Genomic DNA, 23,099 nt, shown 5'->3' on the forward strand with positions numbered 1-23,099 from the left:
GAGATAGAGATGATAAATAGATAGATAGATAGATACCCGTGTTTTCCTGAAAATAAGACCCGGTTTTATATTTTTTGAACCCTGAAATAAGCGCTTGGCCTTATTGCCATGCACTCAAAATCCCGATTGGGCTTATTATTCGGGGGAGGTCTTATTTTGGGGAAAACGGGGGAGAGAGAGAGAGAGATAGGAATGGAGACAGAGAGATAAAGCTACATAGATATAACGGTTAGATTGGGAGACTCTTCTGGAGTAGAAACTCTCATAAATTGAATAAAAATAAAATAAATAAATAGGGAAAACCACAAAATAACAGAACTTCTATCTGTGTTGCAAAAGCCACGGGGGGGGCGGGCCCTACAGGGCGCGGGGGCGTGGCGTGGCGCCCAACCGCCAATCAGCCGTCCCTACGCCAGGCTCGGGGGAGGGGGGGAAAGAAAAAAACCCGGATGCGGAAGTGCCGCGAAGGCAACCACGTGGGCAGGATGGAGCTCGAGCAGCGGCGCTTCGACTCCGGCGATCTGCCTTCTTTGCGCCGGATCGTGTGCGAGCAAGGGCCGATCTCCCGTCCCGACGGCTCCGTCTCTTGGATGCAGGGTGCGCAGCGCGGCTGGCTGTCCTCCCTCCTAGCTGCCCCCCCTCCCCCACCCTCCTCTTGATCTCCTCGTGGTGCTTTTTCCGGGATTTTTTTTTTTTTTTTTGTGTAGGGGTTGGGATCACCTTTCTCAATAAATCAGGCGCCTTCGGGATAGGCTGGACTCCAACTCCCATTCTCGCAGGTCTGTGCGGTGTCAGGCAGGATGGGAGCCGAGCCAGGGGCATTGTGAAGAATTCTGGAAGAATTCCTTTTAATTCCAGAAAAAAAATGTAGAGTTCAATTCCAGTGGTGCTCAGAGGGGTGTTGTGGTTGGATATGTGTCATGGCTGATTTCTTTCCCTGGCGTTAAAAGATGGTTTAAACCAGTGGTAGAATTCATTTTTTTAAAACTACCGGTTCTGTGGGCGTGGCTTGGTGGGCGTGGCAGGGGAAGGATAGTGCAAAATCTCCATTCCCACCCCACTCTTGGAGGAAGGGTACTGCAAAATCCCCATTCCCTCCCCACTCCAGGGAAAGGATACTGCAAAATCCACATTCCCTCCCCACTACTGGGGGAAGGATACTGCAAAATCCCCATTCCCTCCCCACTCCAGGGGAAGGATACTGCAAAATCTCCATTCCCTCCCCACTCCTGGGGAAAGGATATTGCAAAATCTCCATTCCCATCCCACTCCTGGGGGAAGGATATTGCAAAATCCCCATTCCCTCCCCACTCCAGGGGAAGGATACTGCAAAATCTCCATTCCTTCCCCACTCCTGGGGGAAGGATATTGCAAAATCTCCATTCCCAGCCCACTCTGGGGCCAGCCAGAGGTGGTATTTGCCGGTTCTCCGAACTAGTCAAAATTTCCTCTACCGGTTCTCCAGAACCGGTCAGAACCTGCTGGATTTCACCCCTGGTTTAAACTAGGGGTCTCCAACCTTGGCCACTTTTAAGACTTGTAGACGTCAACTCCCAGAATTTCTTATCCAGCATAGTCTACAATTCTTAAAGTGGTCAAATTTGGAGACCCCCTGATTTAAAACTTTTTTTTTTTACTCAAACATGACCATTTTAGGAGGTGTGGACTTCAACTCCCAGGGTTATTCTCGGCACACACCCTTTTTTAAAAAAATGATGGAGGATTGCCAAAAGTTGGGATAACTGTCCCAAAAGTGCTTTTCTTTTTTTCCAAGAGGCAAAACTGGACTTTCTGGGTTTTCTTTGAAGACGTTTCGCTTCTCATCCAAGAAGCTTCTTCAACTCTGACTGGAGGGTACGGAATGGAAAGGGTTTGCATCGAAGAAGCTGAAGAAGCTTCTTGGATGAGAAGCGAAATGTCTTCAAGGAAAAACCAGAAAGTCCAGTTGGGGTCTTGAAAAAGCATTTTTGGGACAACTACAACCTGGGTGACTTAAGAATCTCCATAGACCTTTGGATCAGGGGTCTCCGACGTTGGCCATGTTAATCCTGGCGGACTTCAATTCCCAGAATTCCCCAGCCAGCTTTGCTGGCTGGGGAATTCTGGGAGTTGAAGTCCGCCAGGATTAACGTGGCCAACGTCGGAGACCCCTGCTTTGGATAACTATCTTGCTACATCCTCCCCTCCCCTGCCCCCATTATTATCAATTCAACATATTTGTGCTGCAGTCCAGTCTCCCACACAAAAAGGGGGATTTAGAATAGAGACATTTCTGTAATTCTATCATTTTCTATAATTCAACTGAAAGTAGTATGCTTAGAGCCTCCCTTTATATTATTATTATTTCCAGGGGATACCTCTGTGTTAGTCGGCGTGTACGGACCCACAGAAGTGAAGGTCAGCAAGGAAATCTACGATAAAGCGACTCTGGAGGTGCTGCTAAGACCGAAGGTCGGCCTGCCAGGTGAGGGGACCCTGTGTTAGAGATCACCCCAAAGGGTGGGTTCTTTGAGGGGGGTTTTTTTGGCCTGATAAATGCTGGGGGTACAATATGTATGTATGTATTTGTATCCTTGCCTTTATTACTTTGACAAAAAGCTCAAGGTGACGAACATATCTAACATGCCTTCCTCCTGTTTTCCCCCCAACAACTCTCTGAGGAGGGTTGGGCGGAGAGAGTGTGTGATTGGCTCAAAGTCACCCAGTCGGCTCTCGTACCTAAAGTGGGACTAGAACTCACCGTCTCCTGGTGATCGGCCCAAAGTCACTCAGTTGGCTTTCGTGCCTAAAGCGGGACTAGAACTCAACGTCTCCTGGTGATCGGCCCAAAGGCACTCAGTTGGCTTTCATGCCTAAAGCAGGACTAGAACTCTCCATCGCCTGGTGATCGGCCAAAAGTAACCCAGTTGGCTTTCATGCCTAAATCAGGACTAGAACTCTCCATCGCCTGGTGATCGGCCCAAAGTCACCCAACCAGCTTTCGTGCCTAAGGCAGGACTCCCAGTCTCCTGCTTCACTTATTGGCACTATTGGGGCTGCTATGTGTATATTCTCGTGTGTGTATTCACTGAAATGAATTCGTATAGATTTGGAACTTCGCATGCTCATGCTCTTTTCTTATTTTATCCTTGAGAAGCACATTAGAAAGACAAGAATATTACTCCTTTAACTAAGTCACGTGGGTGATCTGTTTAATAACCGCCGTGCATTTTAGACCATGATTCCAGATTCCATTGCAATTGTAAGTCGAGGACTAACTGTAATTTAGGTTGGCTTCCCAGGAGGGATGGATATGCAAGTCCAGGGAAGGTGTAACATAACCTACGATGAGCCACCAACATGAACCGTGGTGGCACAGTGGTTAGAATGCAGTATTGCAGGCTGCTTCTGCTGACTGCAGGCAGCCTGCTATTTGGCAGTTCGAATCTCACCAGGCTCAAGGTTGACTCAGCCCTCCATCGTTCCGAAGTGGGTGAAATGAGGACCCAGATTGTTGGGGGCAATAGGCTGACTCTGTAAACCAACCATCCAACCTTCCTTCCTTCCTTCCTTCCTTCCTTCCTTCCTTCCTTCCTTCCTTCCTTCCTTCCTTCCTTCCTTCCTTCCTTCCTTCCTTCCTTGTGGTTAGAATGCAGCATTGAAGGCTAATTCTGCCAACTGCCGGCAGTTCGATTCTGACCGGCTCAAGGTTGACTCAGCCTTCCATCCTTCTGAGGTGGGTCAAATGAAGACCCAGATTGTTGGGGGCAATAGGCTGACTCTGTAAACCAACCTACCTTCCTTCCTTCCTTCCTTCCTTCCTTCCTTCCTTCCTTCCTTCCTTCCTTTCTTCCTTCCTTCCTTCCTGTTAGAATGCAGCATTGAAGGCTAATTCTGGCAACTGCCGGCAGTTCGATTCTGACCGGCTCAAGGTTGGACTCAGCCTTCCATCCTTCCCAGGCGGGTAAAATGAGGAAGCAGATTGTTGGGGACAGGATGCTGACTCTGTAAACCGTTTAGAGAGCTGTAAAGCACTATGAAGCAGTATATAAGTCTTCAGCGCTATTGCTACTGCTGTTGTTACATTTGTGAATTGTTGGAGTGTGGCCGCTGCGTCCAGCTCTTCCTCTGATTTAAATTCTTGGGCGCCTTCCCCCTTCCTCCCCCACCTGTTTCTTAAAGGGAACACGATCCAAAGGTGAGTGATCTGTTATCTTCATTAATCAAGCAGGCCATCTGGAATCTCAGCAAGAACGCCATCTGGTATTTTGTTCCCTCTGCCAGGAGCTGACAAAAGAATATCTTTGGCAAGCGGAGAAGGAAACAAACACAAAAGCAAAAATTCCCTTCTCCAAGACTCTTTTCAATTCTGACACTCAGAGTCTCTGGAGAAGCTGGCTTTGCTGAAAATTGTGCAGTTGTGCCATTGGAGAAAAAAAACACAACTGGATTTATTTCCTTGTAGAGGAACGAGAAAAGCTCTTCTGAAAGATCTTACGGACCCACCCGTTGGATCACAGAAAATTACGGTACCCTGTTTCCCCCCCAAATAAGACATTCCCCTGATAATAAGCCCAATCGGGCTTTTGAGCGCATGGCAATAAGGCCAAGCGCTTATTTCAGGTTTCAAAAAAATATAAGACAGGGTCTTATTTTCGGGGAAACAAGATAGAAGCTAATAGTGATATATATTTATATAAAATTGCAATCTTTCATTATTCAATTATTCCATGTTTTCTCATATATATATATGACATAGACAAATATAATATATATATATATTTGTCTATGTAATTTTTCACGGGTATATATGTCTGTACAGTTAATATTTCGGGTTTCTTCCCGCGTAATTGTGAACATATCCCTAAAAGGGTATCCTTTTAGGGATATGTTCACAATTACGCGGGAAGAAACCCGAAATATTAACTGTACACACACACACACACACACACACACACACACACACACACACACACATATATAACTACTAGAAATATATAAGTTGGATTGAAAGTAATAACTATGACTAATGCTATTAGTCTTATTTGTATTAGAATATAATAAAATAAGAGTAATAAGAGAAAACATGGAATAATTGAATAAGGATAGATTGCCACTTTATATAAATATGTATTATTGTTAGAAATATATAAGTTGGATTGAAAGTAATAACTATGACTAATGCTATTAGTCGTATTTGTATTAGAATATAATAAAATAAGAGTAATAAGAGAAAACATGGAATAATTGAGTAAGGATAGATTGCCACTTTATATAAATATGTATTATTGTTAGAAATATATAAATTGGATTGAAAGTAATAACTATGACTAATAGTATTATAGCATCCCAGGGTCGTGTGAATGCCGTTCGCGATCTTCCTAGCCAGCAAAGCCAATGGGGGAAAGCCGGATCCGCTTAAGGACCTCGTGATTCATTTAAGAGCGACAGTGTCTTGCTTAATAATCGAAAAAGTTGTAAAAAAAAAAGAAATCGAGCACGAATCGCTGAACTAACCGCCTTGCTTAGGAAAAAGGAAATTTTGGTCCCCATTGTTGGATCGTAAGCCGTGGGCTGCCTCTGTTTGATTCTTTTCTGTATTGTGATATTTTAGCAAATTTCTAAGCCTTCTGACACACACACATACCTCTTTTGCAGGGGTCTACGAAAAAAGCAGAGAACAGATGATTAAGAAAACTTGTGAGGCAGTGATTTTGGGCACCCTGCATCCCCGTTCCTCTATTACGGTTGTTCTCCAGGTGATTACAGATGCTGGATCTGTATCCTTTTTAGAAAAAAAAAAAGGTATTTTGAAGGGGGACAGGAAATGGCAGGGGAGGGGGGGAGTTGAGGGAACTTTTTGCTGCTCTGTGTTATACACACACTGCCCCAAAACCCAAATGTGGATAGATGTTCAATTGGCACTTGGTGTGGACTTGTGAATTCCGATGGGGGCTGGATTACAATTTCTTTGTACTTACCTACAATCTGTCCCCTAGTTAATATAATGTTTCTCAGCTTTGTATTTTTAAGATGTATGGACTTCAATTCCCAGAATTCCCTAGCCAGCCTGCTGCCTGGGTAATCCTGGCAGTCGAAGTCCACACCTCTTAAAGTGCTCTAGCATGCTAGCTGGGGAATTCTGGGGAGGTCCATACCTGCTGACTGGGGAATTCTGGGAGTTGAAGTTCATGCGTGCTAGCTGGGGAATTCTGGGAGTTGAAGTCTATGTGTGCCAGCTGGGGAATTCTGGGAGTTGAAGTCCATGCGTGCTAGCTGGGGAATTCTGGGAGTTGAAGTCCATGCGTGCTAGCTGGAGAATTCTGGGGAGGTCCATATATGCTAGCTGGGGAATTCTGGGAGTTGAAGTCTATGCGTGCCAGCTGGGGAATTCTGGGAGTTGAAGTCCATGCGTGCTAGCTGGGGAATTCTGGGAATTGAAGTCCATGCGTGCTAGCTGGAGAATTCTGGGGAGGTCCATATATGCTAGCTGGGGAATTCTGGGAGTTGAAGTCCATGCGTGCCAGCTGGAGAATTCTGGGAGTTGAAGTCCATGCGTGCTAGCTGGGGAATTCTGGGAGTTGAAGTTCATGCGTGCTAGCTGGAGAATTCTGGGAGTTGAAGTCCCAGAGGTGGGAGGGAACCTTCCAAGATCCATTGAACTACGGTGCCCATCACCCCCAGCCAGCCCTGGGATATATCGGCCTAGAGAAGGGACTTCTTGTCTGTTTTCCAAGGCACGGTGTGATTTGAATCAATTAGAAGGAAAAAAACAGCCGGACTAACCCGGAGCTCCTGACCTAACTAAGCCATTAAAAAAAAAAATGGCAATAAAGAGACTTTAGCGTGGGGTGAGAGAATATGGCTTGTCCTGTCTTTAACCCGGTTTCCCCTCTGCCAGGCTCCTGCTGGCATGATGGCTTGTGAGAGTTAGGTTAGGCTCACCTCCTTTATTTATTTATTTATTTTCCCTGTGGGTTGAGGATTTTCTTCCTCTTCTCTCTTCTTCTACTTCCAAAGGTTTCTGGGCTGCCACAGAGATGAAATAATTGGGCAAAGCAGAGGGTGGCAGAGGGCAGCAGCGGCCTTAAAACTCTTTTTTTTTAAAGCCTTGCCAGTCAATCCACAGGTAGCTACTTATCTGCAGCCCGCAGAGGGCAATGAAGCATTGGCAGAGAGCAGGAAACCTTGAGAACGAAGAGAAGAGAGGCTGGCAACCCTTTTGCATGTTAAAACGGACAGCCTGATGAGCAATTGGCATTGCAGGGCTCCTGCCTTCACACGCCCCTCCCCAATTCCCCCCCCCTTCCAGGCTCTCACTTTCTCCCCTTGAAAGCAGTTGAAGCCGGAAGGAAGAATTGGCAGGAGAAAAGAGAAATTCCTTATACGTCCCAGGGATGGGGGAAAATGGAGAGATAGTAGGGAGAATGGATTGCCCCGAGATCAAAATATTAAGATCCTTCCTTTTGAGATAGCTAGCTTTTTCCATTCTGGAATCCGAACAGGGTAATCCTCGACATACGACCAAAATTGAAACCAGAATTTCCATTTGCTGTGCAAGGCAGTTCTTCAGTGAGTCACACGGGGTTTTTTTTTTGTTAAGTGAATCGTGCCGTCGTTAGGTGAACTTGCTTTCTACCAATGACTTTGTTTTGATGGGAGCCAGCTGGGAAGGATGCAAAAGACTTATTCCAAGACCCCAGGATGCTGCAGCTGTTACTAATAAATTTGATGGTTGCCAAGCAACCCACATTTTGATCCTGTGTCTGTGGAAATGCATGACGGTTATCAGGATGAGAACCGGGACATAAGTCCCTTTTATCAGTGGTCGCTAAACGGACGGTCGTAAGTTGAAGACTTGTCTGCATATAGAGAACATTGTTATTAAAATATATATATATTTTCCGATTTTCCGGCGAGACTGGGTAGCTGGGAATTGCAGAACATTGTTATTAAAATATATATATTGCCATCCGATTTCCTGGCGAGACTGGGTAGCTGGGAATTGCAGATCCGGCCCGGTTTATCCGCTAGGCCCCTTCCTTGTCTGCACCTGTTGGATTGTTCTTGTTTTCCTTGAATCAAAATCTCTGCCCGAAAAAGCTGCTGTCCAGCTGTTTGAATGCCGCCTGCGTGGGACTGATGGACGCGGGGCTGCCCATGAGCGCCTTGTTCTGCGGCGTGACCTGCGCCTTGGATGCCGATGGAAACATCCTCTTGGACCCCACCGCAAAGCAAGAAAAGGTGGGAATCCTCGTTCATTCCGGGCTGGATAAAACGCTGGTGGCAGGGAGTACCAAAGGCCCCAAGGGGGGGGGAACTGGGAAGGAGCAGGCAGGAAGACAACATGTGCAAAGATTTGGTAAAAAATCTGCTCTTATCACTAACGGAACAGCCATTGTTTCTCCACTTCTGTACCTTTAAGAGGAGTGGACTTCAACTCCCAGAATTCCCCAGCCAGCGTTGCTGGCTAGGGAATTCTGGGAATTGAAGTCTGCTCCTCTTAAAGGTGCAGAAGTGAAGAAACATTCACCCCAATGGACTCACACGCTTGGATTTGTAGCACCATCAGCCCCCTCCTGAAGGATGGAAGTCTAATCCCAGGCCGGCTGGGGAGGATAGGAATTGTAGTCCAGCCGTACGGCAACGGAGGCCAACTCTGATCTCCAGCCCTGTGGGAGGCATTCAGTAGGGAAATGTGGGCCTTCCGTGGTCCAGATTCGAGCTGGTGCGGCTGCCAGGGAGGGAAGCCTTGGCTTTGGGGCACTTGGCCCGTCAATCTTTCGTCTGGTCACGATGCCAAGTCCAGTCAAAGGGCCGCAGCAGGTAATTTGCTTCTTCGGACTTGGCAGCGATCAAAGCTCTTTCTTCTGGACCACCAAATCTGTAAGCCTTTCTGAATGCTTTTTGCTGGGTTTAAATCATTGGCTGGATGCTCTCCATCGCTCGCCTCCCTCTCCCTCTTGTCTCCTCTCCCTCTGTTTCCCCCTCTCTTTTCCTCTCTCTCCCTCTCTTCTCTCCCTCTCCCTTTCTTCCTCTCTTTCCCTCTGTCTCCCTCTCTCTTTCTCGCTCTCTGTCTCTCTCTTTCCCTGTTTCTCCCTTCCTTTTTCCCTCTCCTCTCCCTTTCTCCCTCTCTATATCTTTCCCTCTTTTTCTCCCTCTCCTCTCTTTCCCTCTCTTTCCCTCTGTCTCCCTCTCCCTTTCTCGCTCTCTGTCTCTCTCTTTCCCTGTTTCTCCCGTCCTTTTTCCCTCTCCTCTCCCTTTCTCCCTCTCTATATCTTTCCCTCTTTTTCTCCCTCTCCTCTCTTTCCCTCTCTTTCCCTCTGTCTCTCCCTCCCTTTTCCCCTCTCCCTCGTTCTCTCTCTCTCCTTCTCCCTTTCTCTCTCTCTCTCTTTTTCTCCCTCCCTTTCTCCGTCTCCCTCTCTCTCTTCCTCTGTCTCCTCTCTCCCTCTGTCTCTCCCTCCCTTTTCCACTCTCCCTCTCTTCTCTCTCCGCCCTTTCTTTCTCCCTCTCTCTCCCTCTCTTTCCCTCTGTCTCCCCCTCCCTTTCCCTTTCTCGCTCTCCCTTTCTCCCTCTTTTTCCCTCTGTCTCCCCCTCCCTCTCCCTCTCCCTCTCCCTTTCTCGCTCTCTTGTTCTCTTTCCCTGTTTCTCTCTCACTTCTTCCCCTCTCTCTCCCTCTCTCTTTCTCTCTATCTCTTTCCCTCTTTTTCTCCCTCTCCTCTCTTTCCCTGTCTCCCCCTCTCCCTCTCTCCTCCTCTTTCCCTCTGTCTTTCCCTCCCTTTTCCCCCTCCCTCATTCTCTCTCTTTCTCCCTCTCTCTATCTCTCTCCCTCTCCTTCTCTCTTGTTCTCTTTCCCTGTTTCTCCCTCACTTCTTCCCCTCTCTCTCCCTCTCTCTTGCTCTCTATCTCTATCTCTTTCCCTCTTTTTCTCCCTCTCCTCTCTTTCCCTGTCTCCCCCTCTCCCTCTCTCCTCCTCTTTCCCTCTCTTTCCCTCCCTTTTCCCCCTCCCTCATTCTCTCTCTTTCTCCCTCTCTCTATCTCTCTCCCTCTCCTTCTCTCTTGTTCTCTTTCCCTGTTTCTCCCTCACTTCTTCCCCTCTCTCTCCTTCTCTCTTTCTCTCTATCTCTATCTCTTTCCCTCTTTTTCTCCCTCTCCTCTCTTTCCCTGTCTCCCCCTCTCCCTCTCTCCTCCTCTTTCCCTCTGTCTTTCCCTCCCTTTTCCCCCTCCCTCATTCTCTCTTTCTCCTTTTCTCCCTTTCTCTATCTCTCTCCCTCTCCTTCTCCCTCTGTCTCCCCCTCCCTTTTCCCCTCCCTCTATCCTCTATCCTCTCTCTCCCTCTTCCTTTCTCCCTCTCCCTCCCTCTCAGAAGCTAGGACAAGGAACAGGAGCTCACCCCGTTACGCAGCTCTAGAGATTCGAACCGCTGAACTGCTGACCTTTAGATCGACAAGCTCAGCGTCTTAGCCACTGAGCCACCGCGTACATAACCCTAATTATTTTAGCTGCATTTTTCATGGTTCCCAGCTTTCCTGAGAATTAGGGGTGTTGTAGCAGGCCAGGGTTGGGAAGTCCAGTTCCAACTGATATCGAAATTAAGACATTCTTTGGCCTCAGTGAATACGACGTTCTTTCTTTCTGCAGGACGCCCCTGCGGTGTTGACCTTCGCCATCGACAGTGTTGAGAAGAAAATCCTGATGTCCACCATGAAGGGGACGTGTTCCGAAGAACAGGTGAGGGTGACGGCCGATGGGTATGGCCAAATCTGGACTTCAACCCCCGTTTGTCTGAGGGGGGTGTTAGTTGAGCGTTTTGTTTTCAACATCTGTTTTGTCTCCTGCAAATTTTTCATCAGCGTCGCTGGAGGTTAGCTTTGCGAGGTAGTCCAGTCAAGGACTGTATTAGTTCATTTTATTAGGTGTATTAATTATTATTATATTAATTAATTATTAGGTGTATGTAGGTTCATTGTATTAGGTGTATTAGTTCAGGTGCTGTTTGCAGAAACTCGAAAATCTAGAAGTACAGGTAATGCTCCACTTTACAACAGTTCACTGATAGTGACCGAAGTTGACACGGTACTGAAAAAAAGTAACTTATGACCGTTTTTCACCCTTATGACCGTCGCAGCATCCTCATGGTCACCTACCTTACATTCGGATGCTTGACAGCTGATTCACATTTATGACGGTGGCAGTGTGTCGGGCTCATGGCACCCACTTTTGCGACCTTCGGACAAGCCCAACATTTCTGTTGCTAAGCGAGACATTTGTTCAGTGAGTTTTGCCCCATTTTTACGACCTTTCTTGCCACGGTTGTTTAAGTGAATCCAGCTTCCTCAATTGACTTGGCTCCTCAGAAGGTCACAAAAGGGGAAATCACACTGCAACCGTCATAACTGCAAGTCGGTTGCCCGAGCGCCTGAATTTCGATCACGCGACCATGGGTCGCATTGCAACGGCCGTAAGGGTTTTTTAAAAAAACGGTCATAAATCAATTTTTTGAGCGCCGTTGTCACTCCAAACAGCGCGCGATTGTGAGAAAACGCAGCTCTTCAATTGCTGAGGGATTCAGAGCTGGGAAAACTGTGTAAAATCAAAGCGAGGAAAAATCTCTAGGCCAATTTTTAAAAACAAGCCAGTTCAGTTGAAACCGCAAGGCCAAAGACGTGTTGTAATTTTTATTTTATTTTTTTTTTAAATGAGGATTTAAATGTAATCTGGGTTTTTGTACACCAGTGGGATCGTGAATGGATTTCCCTCCGTAATCCTTTCCTCTGGGTGTGTTTTTGAAGGATTTCCGACTGCGTAGAACAGTGTTTCTCAACCTTGGCCCCTGGACGATGTGTGGACTTCAACTCCCAGAATTCCCCAGCCAGCTCTGCTGGCTGGGGAATTCTGAGAATTGAAGTCCACACATCGTCCAGCGGCCAAGGTTGAGAAACACTGGCGTAGAAGCTGCTTCATATGAAGAAGCAGGCCAAAATAATTTCAATAATATTAATAATAATAAATCAGCGCCTGGCACAAGGAGGTGTGTGGTTACTGTGGATATTGGACACGCCGACGAGGTTGCTTGACAAAGCAATTTGTCAATATTTCTCTTCCTCCAACAACGCCTCCGTCCCCCCTCCAACCGCCCTCCGACCGTGTGTTTTTCTGGCAAGCGTCTCAGCTTGCTGGCAACCCCCTTAATTGGGGGTATCCATCCGAATCGGCTGAAGTACCTGCGCCACCCCATCCATCAGCTCATGATCGCCTCTTTGAGGACTGATCCGCCAATCTCGTTATGTGTGTCAGGGATATCTGTAGGGCACGGTTAAAAAAAACGGTGCAGGTTGAAACTTCGCCTGACTTTTAGGTGCTCTTGATTTTTTTTTTTTAATATCAAGACAAGAGCATCTAAAAGTCAGGCGAAGTTTCAACCTGCGCCGTTTTGAGGTCGTCTTGACCTCAGCCTAATTCTCCAAAGCCCCCGAAGGCAGGGCAAGAAGCAACGGGATGGAAACTTAACTTAATCTTAAGAAACTTAAAGAGAGAAGCAACCTGGAATTAAAGAGAAATTTCAAAACAATTAGCCAATGGAACAACTTGCCACCAGAAGTTGCGGGTACTTCATCACCTGGAGGCTTTTTAACAAGAGACTGGACAGACACTTGTCTGAAATAGCGTCTCATGCTCGAGCAGCGGGTTGGGAGTAGAAGACGATTCTGAATTGAATTGATTTTGGGGCGTTTGTTTTGATTTTTATTTATTTTTTATTTATTTATATTTGAATTTATATACCGCCCTTCTCCCCCTAGGGACTCAGGGCGGTGAACAGCCGATTTGAGGTTTTGCCTAGCCCAGATGTGTCAAACTCAATTTCATTGAGGGCTGCCATCAAGGTTGCGTTTGACCTCTGGAGGCCAGGTGGGCACGGCCAGATGGACGTAATTCATGTCAGGGATGCTTGTGGTGGCCCTCCCAAGCGCCATTTTCGCTGGCAGAGGGTTGCAGGAGGGCATCACAGCCGAAAACAGAGCTCCGTTTTCACTGGCAGAGCCACCGTGGGCCGGTTCCTTCGCTGTTTCTAGGACAGCCCTGCGGGCCAGATCTAAGCACTCTACCGGCCGGATCTGGGCCCTGAGTTTGACACCCCTGGCCTAGCCAAACGAAGCCTTCAGCACAAGTCTGGACCCCCTAAAAATCATCCTCCACCGTCACGGAGGCCATCTTGGCCTCAACCTATTCTCCAAAGCCCCTGAAGGCAGGACAAGAAGCAGGGTGGATTTGATTTAAATCAACTCGATTTAAATCACGATTTAAATCATGATTTAAATCACTAGTAAAAAGGCTTGATTTAAATCAACTCGATTTAAATCATAATTTTTAAAGAGCAACTGTCATCTCTGCTCCTCCTTTGACCCGCTGTTGACTCACCGATAGTCCCAGTGTTGCAGAATAGACAGCCTCCTGCTCCATAACTAAGCTCCATTTCATGCTGAATAAACTAAATTGTTTATGTATCTTAAATAGAAAACTATCTTACGATAGATTTTTACCCCCAAAGTTTTTTATTAAAATAAATTCGATAAAAATTAAAAAAAATCCGATTTAAATCAAAAAAATCCGATTTAAATCCAAAAAATCCGATTTTTTTGATTTTTTTTTAAAAAAAATCATTTATTTTTATCCACCCTGACAAGAAGCAACGGATAGAAACTAATCCAGGAGAGAAGCAACCTGGAATTAAGGAGAAATTTCCTCACAGTTAAAACAATTAGCCAGTGGAACTGCTTGCCACCAGAAGTTGTGGGTGCTCCATCACTGGAGGCTTTCAAGAAAAGACTGGGCAACCATTTGCCTGAAATGGTATAATATTTCTGCCTGAGCAGAGGGTTGGACTAGAAGACCTCCGAGATCCCTTCCAACTCAGTTATTCTGTTCTGGGGTTTTTGTGGTGGTGGTGGTGTTTTTTTGTACCCTTGTGGCTACACATCGACCAAAGGCCATTAGCATTCCACGCGAGGCGCGCCGAGTCATTTCTCATTACCGTCTCGGCAAATGGCCCCGAACACCGAGCCCGTCCTCCTCCGAAGGGACAATTAGGAACGTTAATGCGCTATTGAACGGCGCAGGTGGCCAGGCGCCATTAATTAGATCCAGTGTCAGGGTGGAGATGGCTGCGTTTTCATTTCGGGCTGAATTGTAATAAATCGGGGCTCTTGAAAAAAACAGAATTATTGGCCAGCAGCCTAGGAAGAACATCAAATCAGGTTCCTCTTGGGCTGAGGTTGGCCTGTTCCTTCTCCCAGAATTCCCCAGCCAGCAGTAGAGTCCCCATTCCCCCCTTCCGAATTGCTTATAGTTTTCAGCAAAAAAAAAAAATGCCCGGAATCTCACTTAATGACAGCTGTGCTCACTTAACAACCACTGCATTTGCGTGACGACGACATAAAATTGAGCTTTTTTTTTTTTAATAAAAGTTTTTTTTTTATTTTTAAAACACACAAACCAACATACAATGCATCTTTTCTGAATCATACAGGTTTACAAATTTGTGTTCATCTTTGACGCAGTTTTATACATTCTTTTTTTTTTTACCATAATATTTCTTCTTCCTAATTTTAATAAAGACGTAAAATTGAGCTTGATCACGCGGTGTGATCCACTTAATGACTGCCGTAGACTTACGGCCATAATTCCCGGCTCAATTTTGGTCATAAATCAAGGACCCGTTGTAGTTTTTCTCGTGAAAGTGTTGTTTTCTTTTTTTTTTGTGCCTATCAGCTGGAAGATTTCCCTGCTGTCGATGAATGTCAAACTCTGCAGTTCTTTCGTGCTTTGCTCCATTTGTCTGCTTTCATGCTGCTGGGTCTTTGATTTTTTTTTTATTTTAAAAAAAATTGTTTTCAGGCTTGATGTGAGCCCTGCTGTAATGTTTCCTCTCTCCCCCCCCACCCCCACCCCCATTTAGCAGAAGCTCACCTTTGGGGGTCTTCGCCAGCATTGTCTCCACCTCTTTAAGCATTCATCACAACCTCCAGCGCCTCTGGCTAAAATCGGCACTTAGGTGACGGAGAGCGGAGGGGGCACAACTACGCGTCCATTTTAATCAGGCCAGGCTCCGCGGAAGCCTGACAAACATCGCCCTGCGTCTGAGGTCTGGCCTCGGTTTTACATTTACGCCCCCCCCATTTTCCCCATCCCCTCTGAAGGCTGGGGAGGACGAAAAATGGGCCTCCCAGAAGTTCTGGAAGTCTGGAAATGGGCCCGTTTCCAGCCTTTGGAGGGGCCTACAGATTCCAGGGTAGGCTGTTTTCTCCCTCACGGAGGGTTGAGGAAAGCATTCGTGCAAATTGCAAATTGCAAAGCTATTTGAAATGGGTTTCCTTCCATGGCTGCCTGGTGTTCCAGACGACCACGCCAAAGCCCTTGGGCCGGGAGTGTGTGTGGGGGGGGGGGAATGGGGACGGGGGGGGGGTAACCGGTGGCTGGACACGGTGGATTGCTTTTCACAGCACATTTAATTTGGCTTCTGCAATTGCCCATTATCTGGAAGGCACAAAAATATGTGCTTTTGTCACAGCTTCCGTTCCCAAACGGAACGGAATTTTTGCTACCGGTTCTCCGAACCACCCGCTGCCATCGCTACCGGATTGGGCGATCCGGTCCGAACCGGGAGCATTTTACCCCTTGATGCAACATGGTGCAAGGTTTTTGCTGCTTTATCGAACCTTTGCTTGGAGGAAAGTCATTGCCCAAATCGTGGGGATATTAGATTAGGTGGTTCTTGACTCAGGAGCCACAATTGAGTCTGGAACATGTTTTGCTAAGCGATGTAGTTGATTTTATGATCTTTTTATGCTCTTTTTTTTTTTTTTAAAACCGGGATCATTAACTGAATGGTACAGTCGTTAAGCAGATTACACGGTTGTTAAGCAAATCCAGCTTTGTCCCCCACTGACTTTGCTGGTCAGAAGCCAGCTGGGAAAGTTTTGAGCACGGGATTGTGGTCTCACCCACCAAGGTGCTGGGCCCAGAGTCGGTTTGCATCGTGTTTATTACACAATTAAGGGTATTGTGTGAATTGACTCCACTGTGGTTGGGAAGCTGCGGGTTGAGGTTTCAGTATTTTCATGGGACTCTGGTTCCGCAAACTCTGGTTTGGTGATCTCGCGGCGATGCACGGACATTGGCTGTCCTCGGGTGTCAAAATGCTCTCTTTGTGTTCCCAAGGCAAAGATATAATCTTGGTGCTCTCCGAGCTTGGTTGTTTCCTTGCAGAAGTTTCCCAACCAAAGTAGGTAACATCATCAGTGCTAGAAGGGAATGGGTTTTGCGGTGAGGAGGAGGTGGAGGAAGGAAGCAGGAGGAGGACTGAGGGATTCTTGGAGTTCTCTGAACTTGATAATTTTCTTCCAGACATTTCATGACCCAACTAGGTTACATCATCAGCTCTAGAAGGAAGGGGGGGGTTATTAACAGAGAGTAAACGCTACTTCCTTCTAGTACTGACAATGTTACCTAGTTGGGTCATGAAATGTCTGAAAAGCACACTTAAAGAATTCAAACCCCGAGCTACAAATATTCTCCTCTGTTGGCAAAAGGGGTATTACAGCTCATCCAGGGGTGAAATATTCCCGATTCAGACCAGATCGGGCGATCCGGTAACGATTGTGGCAGGTGGTTCGGAGAACCGGTAGCGATGGCGGTGCGAGGCTCCGCCCACCCACCTGGGTGTCGTTACTTCCTGGTTTTAACCAGGAAGTAATGTGTTTTTTACCCTCTGTGCATGCGCAGAGTGTCTCTTCCGAACCGGTAAGGAAGGTAAGTAGATTTCACCCCTCCACTCATCCCTACTTGCCAGATTTGATCCAGTAAGAAAAACATCGGAAAACATAGCCAAAGGAGACACGGTGGAAACACACAAGTTTTCTTCCATTCTGGTTTTGCGCAGAAACGTAATTTCCGGAATTCATGTGGATAGTTTCAAACCCATCTTCGGAGATGTTAAAAACCACATCGGCCTCGACAAGACAAAGAGGATGGGATAGGAAAGAAAAAAAATTCTGCGCTCGGGAAGATGTTTTCTTCCAGAGATTTTTCAATTATTATTTCGGTTTGGCCAAGACCGAGCAGGACCGATCGGCGAGGAGAATTCTCCGTTTACCCGCGATGGTTCCCGCATCACCGCACCTGTTTGGCGCGTGCACCCGAGTAGATTGATGGCCCGTTGAATTGAGCAGGAGGGCTGAACTGATTCCTTATTTGTAGCCGCTTGTCAGCCTTCCCGCCGGCTGCGGACTCACGCACTCCGGCCATGCCGTGTGCCGCTGGTAATTGAGCTGAAAAGGCGTAAGCGAGCTAGACAGTTTTTGACAGCTCCACGTTGGCTGACATGGAGGAAGAGGAGGAGGAGGATGGGGGTGGCACGGAGAACTGGATTGCTAGTTCCCTCCATACATGGGGTGGAGGTGGGAGTGGGGAGAATGGATGGCTTCCTTTGCATATAAATTGACTAATTAAAACACAGCCTGGCGAGTAGACCAGATAAGAAAATTGGAAAAGATGAGCTAATTGTCCTTTATGGTCAGGCTGCATTAACAGAACTTGCAAGCCTGAAAGTACCAATCTCCCACAAGTCTCTTTTTATCATCACCATCATCATAATCTTTTAACGACCCCATAAATCATTGCGGGGTAGAGACTGGGCAACTGAGTGAAGCTAGCAGAGTGTTTTTTTTAATGGCCGGATGCCTTTCCTGTCGCCAGTGCGGAGTTTTTGTTCAGCAGAGATTTTCTCATGGTGCCGAGAAAGAGAGAAATATCTGCCTCTACCTAGGATCGAACTCACAGCCTCCTGATTGTGAGGCGAGAGCTCCACCTCTAGGCCACTGCGCCACTCTTCTTTTTATCACTTGATTAGGAAAGGGAAATCTTTTCTGAGTTTTATTTTTCCTCTGTCTGTTATGCAGCTGAGGGCTTCTGGCTCCTTTTATCTTACCATACGCGAGGCTGCATCTGTCTGTTTCCCGAGGCCGTTCTTGCATACAGGTAGTCCTTGACTTGCAACAGTTCGTTTAGCGACCGTTCGAAGTGACCGCGGCCCTGAAAAAAGCGACTTGTGCTCATTTTTCACCAGACTGTTGCAGTCTCTCCGTGGTCATGTGATCAAAAATCAGATGCTTCGTGACCAACTCATAGGGTCAGGTGATCTGAACTTCGATCACGTGACCGTGGGAGAGGCTGCAATGGTCGTTAAGTGTGAAAAACAGTCGTAAGTCCCTTTTCCCAAGACAGCTGAAACTTTGAACGGTTGTAGGGCAAGGACTATCTCTTTAATTGAAGACTGTGCCATGGACGTAATTGAGACCTGGGACGGTGGTCCTATCAGGGAGAGGCAGTGAGCATGGCCTGTGCTGCCCCCACCCCAAATCTGTTTGGAAGGGGTCTTTTCCTTCCCTCTTTCCTGCTTTTAACCATCTCCCCTTCCCTTGATCTCTGCAGCTTCAGCAATGCATCGCCACCGCGCAGCGAGCGGCTGAAACCATCTTCCGCTTCTACCGAGATGCCGCGTGCAGGAAGTACTCGAAGTGGTAACTGCTCCCCACCACCATCACCAGTGCAATGGGACATTCCTAAAGAGGAGGGGCTAACGCACCCAAAACCTTTCCAGCAGCGGACTTTGCTTTCCAGATGTGCGTGGGCTGCTGTTAACCCAGGTTGGAGAAGCAGCTGGCAGGTGGGACGCCAACAAGCTAGGAATGCTGGCCAACACCGACGAACCTCAGCATCCAGGATTTCCAAAACGCATGTTAAACCTCCCCTTCCTGTCTCCAGAAAATGTTTCCGGATCCAGTTCGATTCTTGCTCGATTTTATCTACATTTTTTTCTGCACAACTGATTCGGCCCATCCTGTTCTCTTCTTCGCTATTTCTCTTTTCTCCTTGTCTCCTGCCTGAAATTATCAGGCTGGGTTTTGGCAAAGCCAGCCACACATCGTCATCTTCCCTGCCATGACCAGGAAGAAGCCAAGGAAAAATTCATCCTGGTTTGCTTAAAGGAAAAATTCATCCTGGATTTGCTTAAAGGAAAAATTCATCCTGGATTGCTTAAAGGAAGAATTTATCCTGGTTTGCTTAAAGGAAAAATTCATCCTGGATTGCTTAAAGGAAGAATTTATCAAGATTTCCTTAATTTATCCTGGTTTGCTTAAAGGAAGAATTCATCCTCGTTTGCTTAATGCTCGCCATTTTTTTTTTTATATCTTGCATGTCAGTTATTAGTCTAGCTCATACATCACCGGAAACTACCAATTTTGATTGGCCGGTTTGATGGCAGGGGGTTGGACTAGAAGACCTCCAAGGTCCCTTCCTTTATTCTGTTATTCTATTCCACTTGGTTGGAGAAGCAGCATGCTGGGCCAAGGTTCACCAGCCTTGAATGGATCACCTGGAAAGGGCCAGTTTCTGTGCAAAAACGTCATCTTGCTCGCACCCCTTTTCGAGACGTAAATCTCCAAGCCATTTTTTAAAAAAATAAATAAATTTTGGGCTATTGAAGGTGGGAGAAACAGATAACAGGACTTCAAGAATGACCTGTTAAGTTTTGTTTCTCTTCCCCCCCAATTCCAATTTTTTAAAAAAAGCTTTTCCTAATCGGTAGAGGGAGCTGTAACACCAACAGAAGAATTTCAGGCCTGTGACTCCCTCTATTAATGAAGGAAAAAAAAACTGCCGTTGATTGAGGACTCTGGACTTTTGCTGCCTCTGTAAAGAAATGAATGTCACAAATAAAATAGCAAAGAGGAAATCTCAGCTCAGCCCTGTTGTATTTTTTGGAGTGAAACTTTGTTCTCTTGGAAAGATTTTGCGGACCACGGCAGATCGACGGTGGGTGAGATCAAGTGATGGTGGTGGTGCACATTTTATACACATGACGACACATTAAAAAAAGGGGGGGGCAGGGCCTCCGTCACATGTCGGGTCTGCCATCTTGCCTTTTTTTGAACCGCTCTCCGCAGAGACCCTCACGCGCCAAAGAGGAACTGCAGCATCCCCCCCAACATACAAATAAATCGGAAATCTCTTCGGACCGCTCGTTTGTTATAGTCTGTTAAGTCCATATCCCCGAAGCAGGGGTGAAAAGCTCCCGGTTCGGACCGGATTGCCCGATCTGGTAGCGATGGCGGCGGGTGGTTAGGAGAACCGGTAGCAAAAATCCCTGTGCCCCACCACCATGCTCAGCTGAGTCGCACGATCATCAGAGGCTTTTTTTTTTCTTTTAAAAAGCATCTGTTCTATTCTAGTCTGTTCCACTCTAATTCTTCATTCTATTCTATTCTATTCTATTCTATTCTATTCTATTCTATTCTATTCTATTCTATTCTATTCTATTCTATTCTATTCTATTCTATTCCACTCTAATTCTTCATTCTATTCTATTCTGTTCCACTCTAATTCTTCATTCTATTCTATTCTGTTCCACTCTCTATTCTATTCTATTCTATTCTATTCTATTCTATTCTATTCTATTCTATTCTATTCTATTCTATTCTATTCTATTCCACTCCTATTCCACTCCTATTCCACTCCTATTCTATTCTACTCTAATTCTTCATTCTATTCTATTCTGTTCCACTCCTATTCTATTCTATTCTAATCTATTCTGTTCCACTCTAATTCTATTCTGTTCTGTTCTGTTCTGTTCTGTTCTGTTCTATTCTACTCTAATTCTTCATTCTATTCTATTCTGTTCCACTCTAATTCAATTCTATTCTATTCTATTCTATTCTATTCTATTCTATTCTATTCTATTCTATTCTACTCTAATTCTTCATTCTATTCTATTCTGTTCCACTCTAATTCAATTCAATTCCACTCCTATTCTATTCTATTCTATTCTATTCTATTCTATTCTATTCTATTCTATTCTAATTCTTCATTCTATTCTATTCTGTTCCACTCTAATTCAATTCAATTCCACTCCTATTCTATTCTATTCTATTCTATTCTATTCTATTCTATTCTATTCTACTCTAATTCTTCATTCTATCCTATTCTGTTCCACTCTAATTCAATTCAGTTCCACTCCTATTCTATTCTATTCTATTCTATTCTATTCTATTCTATTCTATTCTATTCTATTCTATTCTAAAGTGGCTGAGGTTGGGAAACGTTGCCCTAAGCTGTGAGCAGAACATAATTGTGATGGGATGTGATGCATGAATTCCGACACTGATTGTGTTTATCCTTCAGGGTTTATTTAAGGATCTATCAGCAACCGGTTCCCGCGAGAGCTTTCTTCATTTTACCTTGTTTTTCTCTGGCTGACCACCTTATGCAAATCCACCTTGTTTGGTTGCTGCAGAGTTCTGTGCAATGGCCAAATGCCTGAAATTAGGATAATTCAGTACAGGGAATCCTCGACATACGACGCCAATCGAGTCCAAATTTTCTGTTCTTCAGCGAGACATTTCTTAAGTGAGCTTTGCCCTCATTTTACGACTTTTCTCGCCACGCTTGTGAAGGCGAACCCGGCTTGCCCCATGATTTGTCAAAAGGTCGCAAAATGGGGACTGCAACCGTCATAAATACGAGTCGGTCGCCAATGTTGATCCTGTGATGTGGTCGTAAGTGTGAAAAACAGCCATGGGTTACTTTTTCCAGTGCCGTTGTAACTTCGAAGGTCACTAAACAAATTGTTGTAAGTCGAGGATTACAGAAAACAAGGCAAAATAAATTCAGGACTAATAGCCCAAGGATGAGAAGCTTGATTTCTTTCTCATCTCATGTGTTTGGTATCCACGACAGTCCCACAAAAAAGGTATGAGCCACGGTGGCGCAGTGGTTAAGAGTGCGGTACTGCAGGCTACTTCTGCTGACTGCCGACCGCCTGCAATTTGGCAGTTCAAATCTCACCGGGCTCAAAGTTGACTCAGCCTTCCGTCCTTCCGAGGTGGGTCAAATTAGGACGCAGATTGTTGGGGGGCAATAGGCTGACTCTGTAAACCGCTTAGACTGTAAAAGCACTATGAAGGGGTATATAAGTCTTAAGTGCTATTGCAGTTTTTTACTGCAGAAAAAACAATTACTACCAACCTGCCTTCCATGGAGGACCTGTATACTGCACGAGTCAAAAAAAGGGCTGTGAAAATATTTACAGACCCCTCGCATCTTGGACATAAACTGTTTCGACTCCTACCCTCAAAACGACACTATAGAGCACTGCACACCAGAACAACTAGACACAAGGACAGTTTTTTCCCGAACACCATCACTCTGCTCAACAAATAATTCCCTCAACACTGTCAAACTATTTACTAAGTCTGCACTACTATTAATCTTCTCATCGTTCCCATCACCCATCTCCTCCCACTTAATGACTGCATGACTGTAATCTTGTTGCTGGTATCCTTAAGATTTATATTGATATTGTTTCCTGATTGCTTATTTGTACCCTGTGACTATCATTAAGTGTTGTACCTTATGATTCTTGACGAACGTATCTTTTCTTTTATGTATACTGAGAGCATAGGCACCAAGACTTGGCCAATAAAGAATTCTATTCTATCCTATCCTATCCTATCCTGTCCTGTCCTGTCCTGTTCTGTCCTGTCCTGTCCTGTTCTGTTCTATTCTATTCTATTCTATTCTGTTCTGTTCTGTTCTGTTCTATTCTATTCTATTCTATTCTATAAGCCCCTTTTTTTCCCCGGTGCCATGGTAACTTTGGACGGTCGCTAAATGAACGGTTGTAAGTCGAGGACTACCTGGATGTCAACATGAAACCTGCAAACGCAACTTTCATCCGTTGCTGAGTTTGGAATCTGCTTCGTGGCTTTGATCCGGCTGTTGCAATTCACCGACAGAAGATTTTTCCTCCAGCTTTCCCTCCCTCCCTCCCTCTCTTCCTCCCTCCCTTTGTCACCTTGATGACAAAACCGTGAGTTGTGATGGAGTGTCTGGAATCTCTGTACCGTATTTGGCTCATTATTATTCTCTGGAACTTTCCAGCTTGTGTGTGGTTTTTTTTTTTTTTTAATTTGGCATTTTTGGCAAGCAGGGCGCGAAGAGCGTGGGGGCCGGTTGCCAACGAGCAATCCGCTTTGCAATCATGGCCTTGGCACGCGGCAACG

General features: G+C 45.9%; 1 protein-coding gene across 1 annotated transcript; it reads left to right on the top strand.

Annotated features, from left to right (window-relative positions):
- Positions 1-449: 449 nt before the first annotated feature.
- Positions 450-19,767, top strand: EXOSC5 (exosome component 5). Its single transcript, XM_070949588.1, has 6 exons — positions 450-597; positions 2,351-2,464; positions 5,638-5,759; positions 8,083-8,223; positions 10,621-10,710; positions 18,469-19,767. The coding sequence occupies exons 1-6, from the start codon at positions 450-452 to the stop codon at positions 18,559-18,561; spliced, it is 708 nt and encodes a 235-aa protein (XP_070805689.1). The 3' UTR covers positions 18,562-19,767.
- Positions 19,768-23,099: the final 3,332 nt, after the last annotated feature.

This window comes from Pituophis catenifer, unplaced genomic scaffold, assembly GCF_029215685.1.
Source record: "Pituophis catenifer annectens isolate HBS135680 unplaced genomic scaffold, rPitCat1.0.hap2 SCAF_9, whole genome shotgun sequence".
Taxonomy (NCBI): domain Eukaryota; kingdom Metazoa; phylum Chordata; class Lepidosauria; order Squamata; family Colubridae; genus Pituophis; species Pituophis catenifer.